The sequence below is a fragment of the Bidens hawaiensis genome, unplaced genomic scaffold, assembly GCF_021521415.1.
Source record: "Bidens hawaiensis isolate Kalapana, Puna unplaced genomic scaffold, B.hawaiensis_p1.1 tig00008064_1, whole genome shotgun sequence".
In the NCBI taxonomy this organism is placed as follows: domain Eukaryota; kingdom Viridiplantae; phylum Streptophyta; class Magnoliopsida; order Asterales; family Asteraceae; genus Bidens; species Bidens hawaiensis.
The window spans coordinates 1,144-22,277 of NW_027491569.1; the positions used below are offsets into that span (position 1 = coordinate 1,144).

At 37.7% G+C, this 21,134-nt stretch overlaps 1 protein-coding gene and 2 pseudogenes across 3 annotated transcripts; all 3 read right to left on the bottom strand.

Moving 5' to 3' along the window:
* Positions 1–1,399: 1,399 nt before the first annotated feature.
* On the bottom strand, positions 1,400–4,757 carry LOC143636845 (G-type lectin S-receptor-like serine/threonine-protein kinase At4g27290; annotated as a pseudogene). The gene is made up of 8 exons (XR_013154322.1): positions 3,724–4,757; positions 3,314–3,569; positions 3,104–3,241; positions 2,857–3,014; positions 2,562–2,772; positions 2,221–2,458; positions 1,955–2,103; positions 1,400–1,855 (listed from the first exon to the last, which is right to left on the bottom strand). The product of XR_013154322.1 is annotated as a G-type lectin S-receptor-like serine/threonine-protein kinase At4g27290 (transcript).
* Positions 4,758–7,387: 2,630 nt separating this feature from the next.
* Positions 7,388–10,505, bottom strand: LOC143636847 (G-type lectin S-receptor-like serine/threonine-protein kinase At4g27290). Its single transcript, XM_077104333.1, has 7 exons — positions 9,156–10,505; positions 8,950–9,081; positions 8,702–8,859; positions 8,407–8,617; positions 8,045–8,282; positions 7,783–7,933; positions 7,388–7,678 (listed from the first exon to the last, which is right to left on the bottom strand). Exons 1-7 carry the CDS (start codon positions 10,429–10,431, stop codon positions 7,388–7,390), a joined length of 2,457 nt encoding a protein of 818 aa, XP_076960448.1. The 5' UTR covers positions 10,432–10,505.
* A 7,099-nt stretch (positions 10,506–17,604) lies between these two features.
* LOC143636841 (G-type lectin S-receptor-like serine/threonine-protein kinase At4g27290) lies at positions 17,605–20,698 on the bottom strand (annotated as a pseudogene). Its single transcript, XR_013154318.1, has 7 exons — positions 19,231–20,698; positions 19,022–19,156; positions 18,778–18,935; positions 18,484–18,694; positions 18,164–18,401; positions 17,906–18,056; positions 17,605–17,769 (listed from the first exon to the last, which is right to left on the bottom strand). The product of XR_013154318.1 is annotated as a G-type lectin S-receptor-like serine/threonine-protein kinase At4g27290 (transcript).
* Positions 20,699–21,134: the final 436 nt, after the last annotated feature.

Here is a 21,134-nt window from a genome sequence, read left to right on the forward strand (position 1 = left end):
TATTTTATTTGCTAACTCATAAAGTTCGAGGGCTTCTTTGTAATTAACCCATTTTATCTTAAGTCCAAGGACCTTTCTGTCATTCTTTCAAACTTTAGTTCGTCATCCAGTCATTTAACGAATGGACTCCTTCGTTATTTCTTAACGAATAGACCTTTATGACGAACTGGCCTTTATAACGAACTAGACTCAATAACGAACTAGTCTCTATAACAAACTGGACTCTTTATAACGAACTGATCTTTTATAACGAATGAACCTTCTAACTAATAAGGTTCCATTCGTTATCTCTCCGTAACGAATTGCTTAGCTAATTCGTTATCATTCCTTAACGAATTGGCATAACGAATTAAGGCTTATTCGTTATCCTTCCGTTAACGAATTACTGTTAATTCGTTAGTTTTCTATAACGAATTAGGGTTAGGGTTCTGACATTCTCTTCAACCTCGTACGCGTTTTTCAGGAGCCGCCTTTCCGGCGCCGTCATTGCTGGAAAACCGGGATCTCACCAGAAAAGCGAGTTCTCAGTCGTTTTCCACCGTTTTTCACTATTTTACGTCCCGTTCGATCCAGTTCTGAGCTATGGTGACCCCTAAGCTCGTCTTTTTATCGGTTTATACCTGATTCCATACGAACATCGTGACTTTAATGGTTTAAGGTGTTGGCTCGTCGTTTCGCGACTAGATCTAGCGGGTTTGGGTCCATACAATATCATACTATCATTACCTCGGGTCGGAAATCAATTCTTCTTCTTGGTTTCGGTTAGAGAAAGAGAGAAATATGAGAGAGAGCTTAAGTGTGTGTTTTGGATGGTGTATGGAATGGATGAGAATGAGGGATTAAAGGATAATTATGGTTTATATAATTTGGATCATGGGTCATGGGTCTAAGCCCATATTCTTTCTTACTAATCCAAGTCCATAACCCACTTTTATTATTATATTATTATTATTCCACTAAATCATTTAATTCACCCGACGTAAATAATACATTAAATATTATTCGGATGTTACACCTCTAAAATTTCCAACTTAAGATTTAGCCTAGAATGCATATTGTCAAAAGTTTAGGGACATAAAATGAAAATTCTAAAGAAATTTCTGACCCATCGCGCTACGTGACGGGATAATCATAGACCCATCGCGTTACGGGATGGATCTTCACACAAACCGATACTTGGGTGGCGTCACGCTAAGTGAGGCCAAACCCATTAGATCATCGCGTTACGCGATGACCACCTCCTTAAGCAACCGGGTACATGTGTCCAACCACGTGCCAACAAATGGCACGTTTTGACATGGTGTAATTAAGTACATGTGTACAATTGCGGCTTTTGTTTCTGTTCAAAATCAAAGATTAAAATTCAACAAAGTTTACTATTTAACCGGGTACAAACGCCACCATCCATTATTTAGAGGAGTTTGGACTGGATGTAATGCAAAAGTGATAATTAGATTTCTAATGTTTTGACAGTGCTGTTAGCTGACACAACTAAAGGTACACAAAGATGGAACAGTTTGTGACCCAACTACAATTAACAACCATAAAAAAGCAGTACATCAGCTTGCTAACGAGGATACAATAGCGTTATCACGCTTTCATCAAATGAGGAACCGGAGTCGAGTTTGGTATTCTCCTCTTCTGTAAAAAAAGCAGGCTGTTTTGGTGGAGGCAAAGCACTGTCACTAACAAGCATTAGAAGTACCGATAGCATAGTTGGCCTATCTTTTGCATGATGTTGCACACATAATGGTGCCACATGTATTGTTCGTATTACTTCTTGCACCACACACGAGGCATGTAAAGATGCACTCATGAGTTCAATAGACCTTCCTTGTTTGTAAAGTCTCCATGCCTACTTCAGGCATAATTCGTACTTAGTATATGCTGAAAGATGTTATTTAAAAGAAGCATTTATCACGATATTGGGATTCAGGCCAGCAAATTAACTTACATGTCCAAGAAGGTTGTCACTATGATCTTCATGACAGAATTCTCTGTTTTTCTTACCACTCACTATCTCCAAACCATAACACCAAAACTAAATACATCCGACTTTATAGAAAAACGCCCATGTACTGCGTACTCCGAGAGATATAACCACTGCAGCATAGTAGATAACAAAAATAAAACATATGTTAGTTTCAGTTTTTGTTTTGTCGTTTTCTGTGGAAAAAGGTTTTATAGTAATATGCTGGATCACGCTAGGTGGGTTCTTACTATGTCCCGACCACTTTCTTTGTCTTGGCTGTGGCATCATGTCCTACAAATTTTCTAGCAAGGCCAAAATCGGATATCTTTGGATTCATGTCACCATCCAACAATATATTACCTGCCTTGAGATCTCTGTGAATGATTTGAATGCGAGAATCTTGATGTAGATAGAGAATACCACAAGCCATTCCGTATATGATACCAAAGCGTGATGGCCAATCAAGCATTGAGCTTCTTGTTTCATCTGTGATATTTGTAATATCAGACTGAGTGTGCTTCTGATATGTGTCAATCTAATAACATATGCAACTACATATTTCAAGGTGAAATCATAAAGAGGCTAATACCAAATATAATTATGTCCAAGCTTTTATTAGCCATGTACTCAAAAATCAAAATTCTTTCATTTTGATGGATGCAGTATCCAAGAAGCTTCACAAGGTTCCTGTGCTGAAGTTTGGATATAGAAATGAGTTCATTCTTGAATTATTCAATTCCTTGTTGAGATGTATCTGACAGCCGTTTCACAGCCACTTCTTGTCCATCTTCCAACACACCCTAAAATTTATAGTTTTAAGTCTTACATTTCTGTACATTTTACATTATGCTTTGCATTGAACTGAAGAAGATTCAGTTAATTACCTTGTAAACGGGACCAAAGCCACCTTCTCCAATCTTATTGTACACACTGAATGTATTTGTAGCCTTTTCCACTTTATATAGGCTAATGAATGGTATATCACCAAGAAGTTGTGTTTGGACACTTGCATTCTTTTTATCTAGGGCGTATTCGATGTCCCCTAACGAAAAATATGCCTAATTACTCTACATTACATAAATCCTAAAAACATGTTGTTATAAACATGCATAAATGGTTTGTTTGTGTTACCTAGATCTTTCATCTGAAGCCTTGATTTCTTTATCTTTCTCCAGGCATAAGCGACCAAAAACAGAAGCAGTGCAGCTGATGAAAACGATAAGACCCTGGTGATTATTCTTTTCCTTTTGTTGGATTCAGACCGGTGACCTTCAATTGACAAACAGTAAGTCAGCTAGTTTTAGTAGACAAAGATCTAAGGTAATGAAGAGACATATGTACCTGCTAACTCAGAGGCCGCCACTCTTATGTAAATATTATGATCTGCTTCATACTCTCGAGTATCTATTAGCTCATCAAACCATAGCAAACATCCACTTCCCCCGTTATTGATATCTAAATTTGCATAAGCCGTACAATTGCATTTCATTCTGCAAGCCATTTCACATTCTTCAAGGGTCATGGTCACATTATACCATGCCCTTCGTGTATCAGGTACTTTGACTCCTGTAGTTTTGTGAAACCCATCTGCGTTCACATCTTCGCAATTCAAAGGTGTTTTGCGTTTACACCCACTTGACCAATCAGATGCATCCCACTCTGTTGAATTGATTGGTCACATTATACCATGCCCTTCGTGTATCAGGTACTTTGACTCCTGTAGTTTTGTGAAACCCATCTGCGTTCACATCTTCGCAATTCAAAGGTGTTTTGCGTTTACACCCACTTGACCAATCAGATGCATCCCACTCTGTTGAATTGATTGGTTCAAAACCAGGCATACAATGACAAGGTGGATGCTTGCCAATGCTACAGCTTCCATAAGGACCACACAATGCAAAAAGATCACAATTATCTACCTTAAGATCCCCATACACAATCCACTTTTGGATTCGCTCGATCAGTGGAAAATCCGTGTTCTGCCGTCCCAAGTCAAAACTACCCTTTGAACTACAGAACTTGTAAGTTTATATCTATGATATATTTCTTTCTCATTAACAACGAACTCAGATTGATAAATCGGGTTTGCTTTATCGTCGAGAAAGCCGCTAAAGCCTAGACCATTCCACGGTCCAAGACTTGATATTATAACTTGATCTTGCCACCCAAAAGTTTGTGGATATCCAGTTGTGTCAACTATATTACTATACATACCTACAGAAGGATCATCAGGACTCTTCCAAGAAATCATATCTCGACGCAACCCCGTTACCAAGTCCGTCCCAAATTTCATTCCTGGTAGGAATGTGTCGCCTGGATAATCAAAACTTTGCCAAATCACATTGCCGTTGGTGCTATTATCAACCTTCTCCCATAAAACAAGATTTCCAGAATCCAGAAGCTGCAGAACCACCTCCCTAAGATTATAACCCCGGCCGGATACCGTTGATTTGGATGACCAGATCATGGTGTTTCTGCCACTAATAATCTCCAGGTTTCCATCACTAGTAAGCTTGAACATACCCGAGTTGTCAGTAATGGGTGTGTCCCTATTAGCAACCCATACGGCAGTACAGACTGATATCTTTTTGTATCATATCCCCAAGTAACGGTTCCTGGATTTTCCAAGGCTAAAAAACCCCAATTCAAACATGTTCCCCTTAGAAACAATGGTTTGACCATCTTTAATTGGTTGATATGCATAGAGGGTGTCTTGGGCAGCACAAACTGATACAGTAGATATAAAAGAAATAAGGAAGAATAAACATATGGAATGATCCTCCATTTATGACACAGAGGAATAATCTTATTTTGCATTATTATTGATCTTTGGAGGGTGGAAAACTGAAACAGTTGTAAATAGTTGAAAGTTCTAAGTCCAAGTCAACTGCATGATTGACCTTTTGATATGATGACACTTGGGTGCAATCTGATCGTCCAATAGTATTAATTTTAATACAAAAAATTTGCGGTGTACGACAACCTCAAATAGCTATGATTTTTCTATGTTTTTTTCACACTAGTGTCCGTAGAAATATTTATTAAAATGACATTCCTAAAAGCTATTTTATATAAGAATTTGTATTTTTTTAATCAACATTTTAAGTAGCGTTTGGTATACATGAATAAGAGGCGGAATGGAATGGATTATTATGATGGAATGAAAAAAATGTGTTTGGTTGGTTAATGGAATGTAATCACCCGTTACCATGTTCATTTCATTCCATTTAAAACACCCCAAATTCATTCCATCCACCCCCTTGTTTTTTTTCTTCATTATGTCCCTCTTTCACTATATCACCTCCACCACCCTCCCACCACTACTAGCCATTGCCCTCTCACCACCTCCACCACCACCCACCATCGCCTCCACCGCCCGCCACCACCACCCACCACCGCCGCCGGACACACCCACCACCACCCGCCTCCGCCACCACCACCTACCATTGCCGCCCACAATGCCACCACCAACCATCGCTCACGGCCATCACCACCACTGCCTGCCACCCGCCGCTTACTACTGCCACCACCACCACCCACTATCACCACCACCTTCCACCGCCAACAATCGCTCCCGCCCATCGCCACCGTCGCCCACCACCCACCACCACCATTGCTGCTCGTGGCCCACCATTACTTACTACTATTTTTATATTATTTCGGATTTTTCTAGCTTACCAAAAACTAAAAAATAATAATTCATGTCATTCCTACGTGTCAATGGAATGGTAATGATTCATTCCATTACCTCGTCCATTCCATCCCATCGCTTATTTCATTCTAGTGCCCATTCCATTAATGCATACCAAACAGACTCTTAGACTTTTTTCTATTGAAGTTACATTTGTTTTGAAAAGTCCACACTTATGCAAATTAAATTCCATTATTGACATAGTTCAATTTACTAAATTTCGAAGATCATCTAAGTCAACATTGCAGATACAGGTCATGGAATAATAATCTAGAGGTGGGTTTGAAACCGATCCGAACCATCAACCGCATTATCGCTGAGTGAGGTTGACTTACCTCTCATGTGGTGGGTCTGGGACGGTTTAGCGTGGGCCGGCTTGCGTGTCTGGAACAACATTGCAGGTAAAGAAAGGCAATAGTGTTTACCAATATTCTAAGTAGCACGGGAACGGGAAACGGAAAAAAAAGTCCACGATACGGGTACGAAAAAAATAAAAATAAAAAAAATACAAATATATTAAACATATTCCAAAATAGATATAAATTGTTTAAGAATTGGATATGTTATTTTAAAACTTAGGGTTATAAATGAAATATACAAACCTAGAGAGAATATATTTGAGAAAAAACACTTTTTATGCAAAAGTTTAAAAGTTTTAGGGACTAGATGCAAATAAATAAAAGATAAAGGGGTTAAATATTTAAAAAATAAACTTGTTTAGACCTAAAAAACTAAAAGCCATGTTCCAGCCGCTATTTTATTCAATCTTTATCTTCTTCTTCTTGGTTTATGGCAAATTCTGTAGCTTTGGCATCGGAATTCGCTACAGGGTCACCGGAAACGTCCTAGATACGGTTTTAGATCCGTCCCCATTAACCAGATTCATTTATGTAATGTTTCCAATGCGTTTCCGTCCCTAAACCATCCTCGGGACAGTACTACATCATCAAATCCGTCCCCGTGCTTCAAAGCCAATATTGCAGTTGGAGTCAAAAGAAGACCAAAGTCAAGTGGCAAGGATGGACATGAAAAGTAGGGTGCAATCCCTCTATTAATCCAAATTATATCACACAATTATCACATCTATGTGAATTTTGGAAACCAATAATGAGAAAGATAATAAAAAAATGAAAAGAATTTGTGATCAGACAAAAAAAACTTCTTAAAAATAAATTCAAAAAAATATCATGTGTAATCTTAATCTGACATGTGTACTTGGAAGTTATCAGCTTTTCATTTGACACTTCTGGACCCTATACTTACATGAACATTCTATATACAACATAAACATACTTTACACAATTACAACACAACCCCTAAACTTTGTGTTACATGAATTAACCAAATTATAGGCCAACAAGATTTATATAATTCTTTTTGAAATATCACTTTCAAATGTTAATGGATCACATAGTTTAGGTACACGATCGAGGTCAACTTTTGCCATTTAATCCGGATGAACTACAATTCCCTTCTCTTAGAAATCAGAATAGGATGAAAGAAAAAGATTCGATACATTGGTGGAGGAAGTCTCTTAGAGAGCGCATCTTTAAATTCAGTGAAGCATAAAATTTTACTATTTAGCCTTAGGCCACAAGATGTCATGCCAAAATAGTGATCTTATTTGGTCTTTAAATTCAATGAGGCATAATTTAGGAGTTTTGGATTCACTGCAAAGATGAATCAGATGTCTAATGTTTGACACAAATGAAGAAACTAAACAGCTACCGAGGATACAATAGTGTTATCGTGTACTCATCAAGTGAGGAATCACATTCAAGTTTACTAGTGCTCTCCTCTTCTGTGAAAAAAGCAGGTTGTTTTGGTGGAGGCAAATCACTTTCACTAACAAGCATTAGAAGTACTGATAACATAGTTGGCCTATCTTTAGCATGATGTTGCACACATAATAGTGCCACATGTATTGATCGTATTACTTCGTGGACCACACATGAGGAACGTAAAGATGCACTCATAAGTTCAATAGACCTGTCTTGTTTATAAAGTCTCCATGCCTACATCATACCAGAATTCATATTTTTAGTATATCCTGAAAGGCTGTTATTTATTGGAAGCATAGATTGCAATATTGGGATTTTGGGACAGCAAATCAACGTACATGTCCTAAAAGGTTGTCATTGTGCTCTTCATGAGAGAATTCTCTGTTTTTCTTACCACTCACTATCTCCAACACCAACACACCAAAACTAAAGACATCAGACTTTATAGAGAAACGCCCGTGTACTGCGTACTCAGGAGATATGTAACCACTACAACATAGTAGATAATAAAAACAAAAACGTATATTAGTTAATTTCATTTTCCATGTGGAAAAAAGGTTATAAAAGTATTTTATTGGTTCGCGTTTTGTAGGTTCTTACTATGTCCCGACCACTTTCTTTGTGTTGGCAATGCTATCATGTCCTACAAACTTTCTAGCAAGGCCGAAATCAGATATCTTTGGATTCATGTCACCATCCAGCAATATATTCCCTGCCTTGAGATCTCGGTGGATAATTTGAAGGCGGGAATCTTGATGTAGATAAAGAATGCCTCGAGCCATTCCATGTATGACACCAAAGCATTGAGGCCAATCAAGCATTGAGCTTCTTGTTTCATCTGTGCCAAATAAAATATTACTCTGGGTGCTACAAAGTATCCATATAGTTCAAAGATTATTTTGTGCTACAAAATGAAATGTGTCAATCTGATAAGGAAAGCTACAAAATGATTAGGTTCATACCAAAGATAACTGAGTCCAAGCTTTTGTTAACCATGTACTCATAAATCAAAATCATCTCATTTCCATGAATGCAGTATCCAAGTAGCTTCACGAGGTTCCTGTGCTGAAGCTTAGAAATAGCGATGAGTTCATTCTTGAATTCTTCAATCCCTTGTTGAGATGTGTCTGAGAGGCGTTTCACAGCCACTTCTTGTCCATCTTCCAACACACCCTAACAGATTAAAGTTAAACTTATATATTTCTGTACAATTATCCATACGCTTAGCATTTTATTAAAAAATAATCAACTAATTACCTTGTAAACAGAACCAAAGCCACCTTCTCCAATCTTATTGGACACACTGAAGTTATTTGTGGCCTCTCTTACTTTATATAAGCTAATGAATGGTATATCACCAAGAAGTTGTGTCTTCACACTTGCATTCTTTTTATCAAGGGCATAATCCATGTCCCCTACAAGAAGATATGGCCAATTACTCTACATTTTATTATTCCTAAAAATTATTCTTCTATAAACATGGATAAATGGCACAATTGTGTTACCTTGATCTTTCATCTGCAGCCTTTTCTTTCTCTCTCTACACGAATAAGCTACCGCAAACAGAAGCAATGCAGCTGATGAATACAATATGACACTGATGACAACTCTTTTTTTGTTGGAATCAGTTTGGAGACCTTCGATTGACAAACAATAACAGTCAGCTTGTTTTAGTAGACATATAACAAAGGTTATGAAGAAACATGTGTACCTGCTAACTCAGATGCAGCCATTCTAATGTACATATTATGATCTGCATCATATTCTCGTATATCCACTAAACCGTCAAACCATAGCAAACATCCACTTCCTCCATTTCTTATATCTAAATTTGCATAAGCTGTAGAATTACATTTAATTCTGCAGGCCATTTCACATTCTTCAAGTGTCATGCTCACATTATACCATGCCCTTCGTGTATCTGGTAATTTGACCCCAGTAATTTTGAGAAACCTATCCGCATTCACATCCCCACAATTCAAAGGCTTTTTGCGTTTACATCCACTTGACCAATCAGATACATCCCATTCTTGTGAATTTCTTGGTTGAAAACCAGGAATACAAGTACAAGGTGGACGCTTGTCTATGTTGCAGCTTCCGTAAGGACCACAGGCCGCAAAAAGATCACAGTTATCTACTGCAAGATCTGAATACACAATCCACTCTTGGGTTCGCTCGATCCAATGCATTATTCGTGTCCTGCCATCCCATGATGATATCATCCTTTGAACAACTGAACTTCTAAGTTCATATGAATAATATATTTCCTTCTCATTAACAACAAACTCCGATGCATAAATTTGATTTTCTGGTTCAATAGGAAGGCCACTGAACCCGAAACCATCCCATGGTCCAAGTCTTGATATTACATCTTTACCCTGCAACTCGAAAATTTGTGGATATCCATTTGTGTCAAATATATTACTATACACACCTGGTGAAGGATCATCAGAACTCTTCCAAGAAGTCGTCGACCGCTCTATTCCTGCTACCAAGTCCTTCCCGAATTTCATTCCTGGCAGAAATGTGTCACCAGGATGATCAAAACTTTGCCAAATTTTATTATTGTCGTCCCTCTCCAAGACAACAAGATTTCCAGAATCCAAAAGCCGCAACACCATGACCGAATTATTATTCCACCCGGATACCGTTGATTCGGATGACCAAACCATGGTATTGCTGCCACTTAGAATCTCCAAATTTCCACTGCTACTGAACTTGAGCATACCGGATTTGTCGGTAATCGGATTGTCCCTATTAGCAACCCAAACAACAGTACAGATTGATATCTTTTTGTACCATATCCCCAAGTATCGGTTCTTGGAATTTCCGGGACTAAAGAATCCCAGTTCGAACATATTCCCAGCAGAAACAAGGGTTCTGCCGTCTGTGATCGGTTGATCTGCATAGAGTGTATCCAGGGCAGCACAATCTGATAACAATAATGATAAGAGAAATAAACAAGAGTACACGTACGGAGCAGTCATCTTCTTTCTCAGTTTTTTTATTGATCAAGAAGGCTTGAAAAACTGAAAATCATATTAAAATAGTAATAATTTTAAAATAGCTGAGACTTCAAACGGTTGCAATTTCCAAGTCAAGTAAACGGCGTAATTGACTTTACTAGTTGAACATTTCACTTTATTGGTTGAATATTTAATGTCTTTCAATTAAAATAGTAACAATTTGAAAAAAAAATACAAAATGGTGGTGTAAATTAAAGATCAAATTCACAAAACTATTTTTAGTCAATATTAGATGAACATTTTCTCCCGGTACCGGTAATGTAGTCGGTACCGATTTGATACAGTCGGTATTGAATATGTACAAAGTTTTTAGTTTTCAGTATCGGTACAAAACTGGTATCTTCTGAATTTTGCACGAAATACCCGGTAACGTACCGGTACCGAACCGAACATTTCGATACCGGTACCGTCCGTACCAAATATTTTGAATTTTCGGGATCGGTACCGGTACATCCTGAGCTCAACCCATGTCTATATATTGTGGTATAACTAAAAAGTGTAATAACACATTGTCACGTTAAACCACGTAAGCAATAGGCTTTGACTAACTCACTATTTAGCTATCACGTTGGGTTAATCTACATATAAATTAAGTAAAAGAAAATTGGCGAATGGTTTTAGATTACATAGGCCCCACCAAATTTTTGTCTAATACATGTTAAAGGGGTGGCGCCCCCTATCTGACGCCTTGCTTTAACCCGGGCGTTTTGGTGTTTGACGCCATTTATGAGTGAGGTGGTTAGGGCTGTTAGCCTAAAACACGTGATCTTAGGATGAGATCGGGTAACTTTTTTAATAACTAATTTCTTATATGATGACTTAAAAAGGCAACAACAAAGAGGGAGAGGTGGTTAACCTTGTGATATATCACACTTTCTCATAGTGTTATATTCAAATGGATAGCTTACCAATCAAATAGATATGAAATATATTCTATCAACTTTTACGTAGAAGATTGGAAATAGTTACTTCAATTAAATTTTATAACTCATCAGCGAAACATGTACAAGCCCCACTTTTGGGATTAGCTAAACACGTCCCATTGCATTGTTAGGATTAGTGACGACCTTTGGGTCGGGTTCGTTGGTTGGCAATTAGAAGATAAAAGGGGCGACCCGTTTAATTATGGAGATGGCCCATTTGGAGGTCTAAAACAGGTCAGGTGTTTGGTGACAGTGAGAGCGCGTGTTGTGTTCCGGGAATAGTTACAAAATAACGATGTGTTCCGGGTATAGTTACAAAATAACGTTGGGTTTTGAAGATTGTTATTCCGATTGATAAAATCTCTCCTTGTGAACTCTTGCTGAAAGAGGAGAGTAGTAATGGTTGTCGGGTTATCTATGGAACCGGTAGATCGTGTGTATTAGTTAAGATAAGGACGAATCAGTTTTGGCTGATGAGTTTGAGCTCGATGGAGTTTCAACAGTCCCTTTTGGTACTTGATGTTGAAGGGGGTTGCTGCAACTAGGTGGTAAGTCTTAGCATGTTTATGGGAACAGGGAGCTTGTATGACTTGTTAATAAAGATTACTGATATTACTGATGACTGGGTTGCTTTGTACTTGAATGGTGGGCTAGAGTTTATCGCAAGGCCTTTAAGTGGGAGATTGTTAGGATTAGTGAAGGCCTTTGGGTTGAATTCAATGGTTGACAATTATAAGGCAAAAGTGTAAGGCCCCGGTCCCGGTGCCCAACATTGGTTTTGGATTTACTCATAACCACATTTCTAAATATCATAGTTAATTAAAACTTTCACGGAATAAATAAAACTTCAAACATTCGTTACAATCATTCGATACTTGTCTTAAAAACATAACATAAATAATTTATTTAAAACCTCATGACAAAAGTAAAATTGCACTAATTTTGACGTTATTTTACTAATCTCGTGAAAATAACGTCAAAAGTGGCAGAAGGTTAATCAGGCATCATCTGGTGACGTTGACAGCCGAAAGACAAGGGTACATGCACCAATCGGCGGTTTCCTGATGGTTGAGTGTTATGTGTCTTATGTTCAAGGCTTGATGCAAAACTACTATCGAGCCGAGGGTCCCACCAGAAGCAAAGTCTCTATTCATACGGGTAGAGGTAAGGCTGCATACATCTTACCCTCCTCAGACCCTACCATAGCTTTGCTATTGATGTGATATACTGAGTACGATAATGATGATGATGACAAAAACTTCTTTGGATGCCAGTCCCTTCCTTCTTGCCATGTGCCCCGCTTCAAGCAAGTCGCCTCGACCTATTAACCTGCGTGCATACTAAAAGTCAGCTACGTTGAGTGAGTTCTAGTTAATCAAGCAACATAAAATATATACACTTAACTTCTTATATGCATCCGAAGATACATATTAAATTCTTTACTTACTATCTTTCTTTCATGCATGCATGCATACATGCATACATGCATGCATGCATGCATGCATACATACATGCATTCATGCATGCATGCATGCATGCATGCATGCATGCATACATACATACATACATACATACATACATACATACATACTTTTATACTTCCATACTGCATACATTCTATCTTTTCTATCTCAGCCATTTTTAGGGTCTGTTCCTTTCATTTTCTATCTCAGATACTATTAGGGTCTAATCCCTCTCTTTTTCTGTCTAAGATATTATTATTATTAGGGTTTGATCCATTTTCCTTGTTTATCTCAGATATTATTAGGTTCTGATCCTTCTTTCTTTGTCTATCTCAAATATTATTAGGGTCTGATCCCTTACTTCTCTATCTCAGATATTATTAGGGTCTGGTCCCTTTCATTCACTTCAACCATACATACTTTTCTTTACATGCCCTTTTCATGGAATACTTCCATACATACTTCTTTTATCATTTATACATATTCACATATCATACCTTTGATACATATATCATTCATACACATTCACATATCATATACTTCATACATATATCACTTATAAACATTCACATACCATACACTTACCACTTAAGGTAAGTGTATTAACTATTCATGTTGAGTATGCACACAGCCCCGAAAACATAACAAGAAAATGGGGCTAGAAACTCACCTGTGTCTTGTTTCTTTCCGAGTTAATAATGATTCCTTTCATTAATTGGGCTCGGCTAACTGTATATAATTACGTGTATCAATTGCTGGCCCTAATCACATTATTTAAGTTTCATCAAAAACTTCTAAGTATGGGCCAATCAAATGTAAATTTCCATTCGAACGACTCTTGTATTCGAATACCCTTGTATTTGAATGACTCATGTATTCGAACACCCTTGTATTCGAATGACTCATGTAATAGAATACCCTTGTATTTGAATACTCATGTATTCGAATGACTCATGTATTCGAATGACTCTTGTATTCTCCTTATTTTTTTTTGTCTTTCTTCCTTAATTTCTTTCCTTTCGAACGCTGAACATGGAATGTTTGGATTCGGATGTCCGCCCCATTCGAATACACCCACTGTAGGTTGTCCATACCTTTATTATCATTATCACTATATATATATGTATCCAATCTCCTATCATAGTATAATATCACCTTTTAAGCGTTTCCACTTCCCTTTTCAACTAAGATCTAGTCCGTTTATCCATAAAGCTTGAACCTTTATTGGGTTTAAACGTATTTAAGCTAGATTTAGGGTTTCTAAGTAACCCGTACATACCACAAGTCTACTAAGTCCATTTTTAACATCAAGTTTACACTTTTATAGCATAATAATAAGGCAAACCGTTCTTAAAAACATAATCTATGCTCGGAGTAGCTTCGATGTATGCTATGGACTTGTTCTTGCTTGCAGAATCAAATCTAACACAAACTATGCTTGGTTTTGGTCTTGGATCTTGATCTCGGTCACGACCGTAATATCAAGGATTGTTTGTGTGTGTTTTTGATTGTGTAGGAGGCTAGGAGATAACAATGAGGGTTTTAGGGTGTTAGGGAGGTTTAAGGAGTATTTATACTCTCTTAAGCCCATGGACCTAAGGCCTATAACCATCCTTTATTCCATCTTTCATTAATGAAGTCCATACTCTTTTTATCTTACTTTAACTTAATTAAATATTAACACACTTTTAAACAAACATAATTCTTTTATTTATTTATTATCAAAAGTAGGGTGTTACAAGTATTCCCTCCTTAAAGAGGTTTCGTCCCCGAAACCTAACTATCATCTAAACAAATCTGGGTAGGACTTGCGCATCTATTCTTCAACTTCCCAGGTGGAATCCGATCCCTTACGATGCTTTCATATTACTTTCACTAAGGTAGGGTATAAACTTATGACGGAGTTGCTTTTCCTTGAGGTCAACTATCTATATGGGTTGCTCAATGTAGTTCAACTGTTTGTCAACCTCAATGTCTACCAATGGTACATGATCTGTGTCGTCAGCTAGGCATTTTCTCAAGTGAGAAATATGAAAGGTAAAGTGAATCTCTTCTAACTCTTCAGGCAAATCTAACTTGTAAGCTACTTCTCCCACACGATTGTAAGGCCCCGTTACCGGTGCCCTACATTGGACGTTGGAATTACTCATAAACGCAGTTCTAAATATCAGAGTTAATTAAAACATTCGCGGAATATTAAAACTTTCATAAAACATTACATAATAATTCATAAACATGTCTTAAATAACATATTGTCTTTCAAATCAAACATTTAAACATAAAACATCTTGAGTCTTCAGATGCCAGACTTTTATTCTTCTGCCATGTGCCCCCGCTCAAGCCAACTGTCTCATCCTACTCACTTGCGTGTATACTAAAAGTCAGTTACGCTGACTGAGTTCTAGTTAATCACACCTCATACAATACATGCACTTACCTTCAATCATGCATCCGAAGATACATAATAATTACTTTTTACTAATTTACTTTAATTACATGATTTCATACATACGTTCATACTTTATTACTTTCATACTATATAATTACTGTCCATTCTATCTCATATATTATTAGGGTCTGATCCCTTTTTCCTTGTCTATCTCAGATATTATTAGGGTCTGATCCCTTTCTTGTCTATCTCAGATATTATTAGGGTCTTATCCCTCTTTCTTCTCTATCTTAGATATTATTAGGGTCTTATCCCTCTTTCTTCTATATCTCAGATATTATTAGGGGTCTGATCCCTTACTTCTTCATCTTCGTACATACTATCTTTACATACCCGTAACATACATATACTTTATTTAATCATTTATACATACTCATATGTTGTACATATATCTATCATAAACATTCATCTTTCATATACATACCTCCCTTGTCGATACGTGCAATGTCCGAAGACCGTTCACGTACCGACAAGCTTTCATTCACGTTCATAACATAATAACTATCGCATACATCATACATGGCATACGCTTACCATTTAATGTAAGTGTATTTACTATCACATCGAGTATGCACACAGCCCCGAAAACATAACAAGGAAATAGGGCTAGAAACTCACCTGAATGCGGTTACGTTCACCGTTTATGGTAATTCCTTTCTTGAGCTGTGCACGATTAACTGTATAACAATCACACGTATCAATTTAACTATCACTACCCATATCGCGTTTCTAGTTTAATTATTACCCTCAACGAACGGGCCAGGAGGCAGCGCCCCTGGCAGCGGGGTTCTAAGGGCGGCAGCCCCTAGCGGGGTTCAAGGGGCATAGCCTAGAGCCCCTGGCGGGTCAAATGAGAAAAATTTTATTTCCAATAACTGTCTTAACACGTTTTTCATTAGAAGTTTAAATTATTATTTAATTCGCTAACTCATTCTCTATAACGAATTAGGCTTCTCTATAACGAATTAAGACTAATTCGTTAACTGATTCGTTATCATACATGATCTGATTCGTTAACAGATTCGTTATTCTGGTTCGTTATCTTAACATAGCGAATGGTGAATAACGAATCACCTATTTCGTTATCTTAACATGGTCTGGTTCGTCATCGGAACATGGCCTGATTCGTTATCTCAACTTAGCGAATTGGCGAGTAACGAATCACCTGATTCCTTATCTTAATCATAACGAATTGGGTGAGTAACGAGTCACCTGATTCGTTATTTTAACATAGTGAATTACCAGCGATTCGTTCAGTCATAACGAGTCCACATCAGCCCTATCTAAATCTTTGACTCAAGGGTCAAAGTCAAAATCAATAAGAACACAGATTAGTCAGCAGGTATCAGATCTACAATAAACCTTCGATTCTTAACGAAACAACACGATTTAGGTATCAATGAACTCGGAATCAAAGCGCCTACAAACCCTAATCATCAAACCTTCCAAATATTTCGTTTTAAGGGGTGCGATTGATGGATCTATATTTGCGGGTTCTATAGGTTATCAATTAACCTATCAAATGTTAGCGGATTTCAATAGGATTTGTTGCGTTGGATTCATTTTTACCAAACTCAAACAGATCTATGATTTTCTAAGCGAATCTGAACCTAAATGACAAGGTTCTTGTTATAAACGTACCTTAAACGAGTCGGTTTACGAACACAAGCTAGCCTTCATGTAGGTTTGGTTCGTCACGACAATCTAGCACCAACGGGTTCGGGTTTCCACCTTCGGATCTTGGCGCGGGATATAGGATGGTGTTAGTGTGTGTTTTTGATGGTGTAGGCTATGGTGTAGAGATGGATAAAAATGGAAAGAATTAGGGTTTAAGGGGTATTTATACTCCCTTAAGCCCTTGGACCTAAGGCCCATTCCATCTCTTATTCCATCTTCTAAAGTCCAAGCCCAACCTTTTATAGGTTATTATCAAAACCGATAAACGGCACACTATAAAATAACGAAATTTATTTTATTATTTATTATCGAAAGTAGGATGTTACAACGATCCACAATATTAAATGATCCAATGTACCTTGGACTTAACTTTCCCCTCTTTCTAAAATGAGTAATCCCCTTCCAAGGCGAGAACTTGAGCATCACATTGTCACCAACGCTAAATTTCGAGTGGGAGCTCGATGGAGCTTCAACTGACCCTTCTGGTACTTGATGTTGAAGGGGGTTGCTGCAACTAGGTGGTAAGTCTTAGCTTGTTTATGGGAACATGGAGCTTGGAAGACTTGTTAATAAAGATTATTGATATTATTGACGATTGGGTTTTTTGTACTTGAATGGTGGGCTAGAGTTTATCGAAAGGCCTTCGAGTGGGCCTATCTTTTGCATGATGTTGCACACATAATAGTGCCACGTGTATTGATCGTAATACTTCGTGGACCACACACGAGGCACGTAAAGATTCACTCATAAGTTCAATAGACCTGCCTTGTTTATAAAGCCTCCATGCCTACATCAGAGCAGAATTTATATTCTATTATACCATTAAAGGGTGTAGTTTAAAAGAAGCAATGCTCATGATAGTGGGATTAAGTCCAGCATATTCCGTTCAAAAAAAAAATTGAAAGTCCGGCAGATTAACTTACATGTCCAAGAAGGTTGTCACTGTGGTCTTCATGAGAGAATTCTCTGTTTTTCTTCCCACTGACTATCTCTAACACCAAAACACCAAAACTATATGCATCTGACTTTATCGAGAAACGTCCGTGAACTGCATACTCGAGAGAAATGTAACCACTGAAGCATAGTAGGTAACAAAAATAAAAACATATATTAGTTTCGTTTTCTCTTTGCTTTGAAATATTTTAAAAGAAATATATTGGATCACGTTTGGAGGTTCTTACTATGTCTCAACAACTTTCCGTGTCTTGGCGATGCTATCATGGCCTACAAATTTTCTCGCAAGGCCAAAATCTGATATCTTTGGATTCATGTCCCCGTCCAACAATATATTTCCTGCCTTGAGATCTCTATGGATAATTTGAAGGCGGGAATCTTGATGTAGATAAAGAATACCACAAGCCATTCCATGTATGATACGAAAGCGTTGAGGCCAATCAAGAATTGCACTTCTTGTTTCATCTGGTAATTTTAAACATTACTTGATTTGTATTCTATAATGTGCCAATCTGGTAAGAAATGCTACAAATAAATTGGTTCATACCAAATATAAATGAGTCCAAGCTTTTGTTGACCATGTACTCATAAATCAAAATCATTTCTTTTCCATGAATGCAGTATCCCAGAAGCTTCACAAGGTTCCTGTGTTGAAGCTTAGAAATAGAGATGAGTTCATTCTTGAATCCTTCAATCCCTTGTTGAGATGTGTTTGCCAGTCGTTTCACAGCCACTTCTTGTCCGTCTTCCAAAACACCCTTACAGAGTAAAGTTCAACTTACATGTTTCAGCACAATTTTCGTACACTAAGCATTTGATAAGAGAACAATCAGCTAATTACCTTGTAAACGGAACCAAAGCCACCTTCCCCAATCTTATTGGACACATTGAAGTTATTTGTTGCCTTTGTTACTTTATATAGGCAAATAAATGGTATATCTCCAAGAAGTTGTGTCTTAACGCTTGAAATCTTTTTATCAAGGGCATATCCAATGTCCCCTAACGAAAAAATATAAACACTACTTGAATCCTAAATTTCAAATCCATTATGTTATAAACATGCATAAATGGCACATTTGCGTTACCTTGATATTTCCTCTGAAGCCTTTTATTTCTCTTTCTACAGGCATAAGCTACCGCACAAATAAGCAGCGCAGCTAATGAAAGTGCTAACACTCTGGTGACATCTCTTTTCCTTTTGTTGGAATTCAACTGGTGACCTTCCATTGGCAAACAATAACAGTCAGCTACTTTTAGTAGACAGTGAACAAATGTAATGAAGATATATGCGTACCTGCGAACTCAGATGCAGCCAATTTTATGTAAATATTGTGATCTGCATCATACTCTCGTATATCCATTATCTCATCAAACCAAAGCAAGCATCCACTTCCCCCGTCACTAATGTATAAATTTGCATAAGCAGTACAATTATATTTCACTCTACAAGCCATTTCACATTCTTCAAGGGTCATGCTCACATTATACCACGCCCTTCGTGTATCAGGTAATTTGACTCTGTTAATTTTCCGAAACCCATTCGCGCTCACGACTCCACAATTCAAATGCGTCTTGCATTTACACCCACTTGACCAGTCAGATACATCCCATTCATCTGGATTTGTTGGTTCAAAACCTGGCAAACAAGTACACGGTGGATGCTTGTTAATGCTGCAGCTTCCATAAGGACCACATACCCCAAAACGATCACAATTATCTACTTTAAGATCTCCATACACAATCCACTCTTGGGTTCGCTCGATCCAATGCATCATGCGTGTCCTGCCATCCGATGTTAAAATTATCAGTTGAACAACCGAACTTTAAAGCTCATACGAACAAGATATTTCCCTCTCATTAACAACAAACTCGGCGTTGTAAATTGGATTTTCTTTGTCAATAGGAAGGCCACTGTACCCGAGACCATTCCATGGTCCAAGCCTTGATATTACATGTCAACCCCGCAAACCGATTATTTGCCGATATCCATTTGTGTCTAATATATTACTATACAAACCCGTAGAAGGATCATCAGGACTCTTCCAAGAAATCCATTCCATTGTCGGCCCTATTCCTGTTATCAGGTCCTTCCGGATTTTCATTCCGGGCAGAAGTGTGTCTCCAGGATGATCAAAACTTTGCCAAATAATATTTTTGTAATTATCCCTCTCAGACACAACCAGATTTCCAGAATCCAAAAGCCGCAACACCGAATTATTACTTCCCTGAGATGCCGTTAATTCGGATGACCAAACCATGGTATTGCTGCCACTTAGAATCACCAGGTTTCCATCACTACTAAGCTTGAACATACCCGAATTGTCGGTAATGGGTGTGTCCCTATTAGCAACCCAAACAACAGTACAGATTGATATCTTTTTGTACCATATCCCCAAGTATCAGTTCTTGGACTTTCGGGTGCTAAAGAATCCCAGTTCGAACATACTCCCAGAAGAAACAATGGTTTCACCATCTTTGAATACTTGATTTGCATAGACTGTGTCTAGTGCAGCACCACAATCTGATAGCAAGAGTAATAAAGAGAACAAGTACAGAATAGTCTTCCGATGAACTTGAGTGTTGATGTTATTTCGCATGTTTGTTGATTATTGAAGAATCATCTTCAAAGAGTTCGATAGAAATGTCCTTGTGTAAGTCGGTTCGTGATAGATTTCCCTTGTTAAGATCCGGTGACACTTGGCATAATGAACAGTTTTGATTATTCCACGTGCCAGTTTTGATCCGAAGATAGAATTACTTTTAAAGTCTAGCATCAGTCATCAGATGCGCTTTACAATTTTATTTTATTTTTTTCCTCAAAAGTATTATAAAAGCCCATCAAAAATTTTTAGTAAGTTAGTGTTTGGTAGGTAGTAATATGAGGGAGAATGTGACTCATTGCGAGTGAATAAAACAAGGATGTTCAACTGGTCAGTAGAATCAACGGTTACATAACGAACCTCGTTCCTTCTCACCAATGTTGTTGAGACTAGACCAGACCGGCCCGTCATACCAGTATTCGGTCCACTAACCGGTCAGGTTCTATGCCATTTCAGTTCCCAGAAAACCAGCCAGAAAAACGGACCGGTTGAACCAGTTTTTTTATTAAAAAATAATTATTTCTTGAAAAAAAATTTTCCCAGCATTTTTAATCTAAAGTCGTTCGACCAGTGAACAGGTTCGCTTTTCAATCCGGTT

Bases quoted from the DNA above. Each gene is read 5' to 3' on its own strand.
- LOC143636847 (XM_077104333.1), bottom strand. From the start codon at position 10,431: ATGACTGCTCCGTACGTGTACTCTTGTTTATTTCTCTTATCATTATTG. The intron at 8,860-8,949 runs GTAACACAATTG...ATCTTCTTGTAG, and splicing joins GCTGCAGATGAAAGATCAAG to GGGACATGGATTATGCCCTT. The intron at 8,618-8,701 runs GTAATTAGTTGA...TTAATCTGTTAG, and splicing joins GCTTTGGTTCTGTTTACAAG to GGTGTGTTGGAAGATGGACA.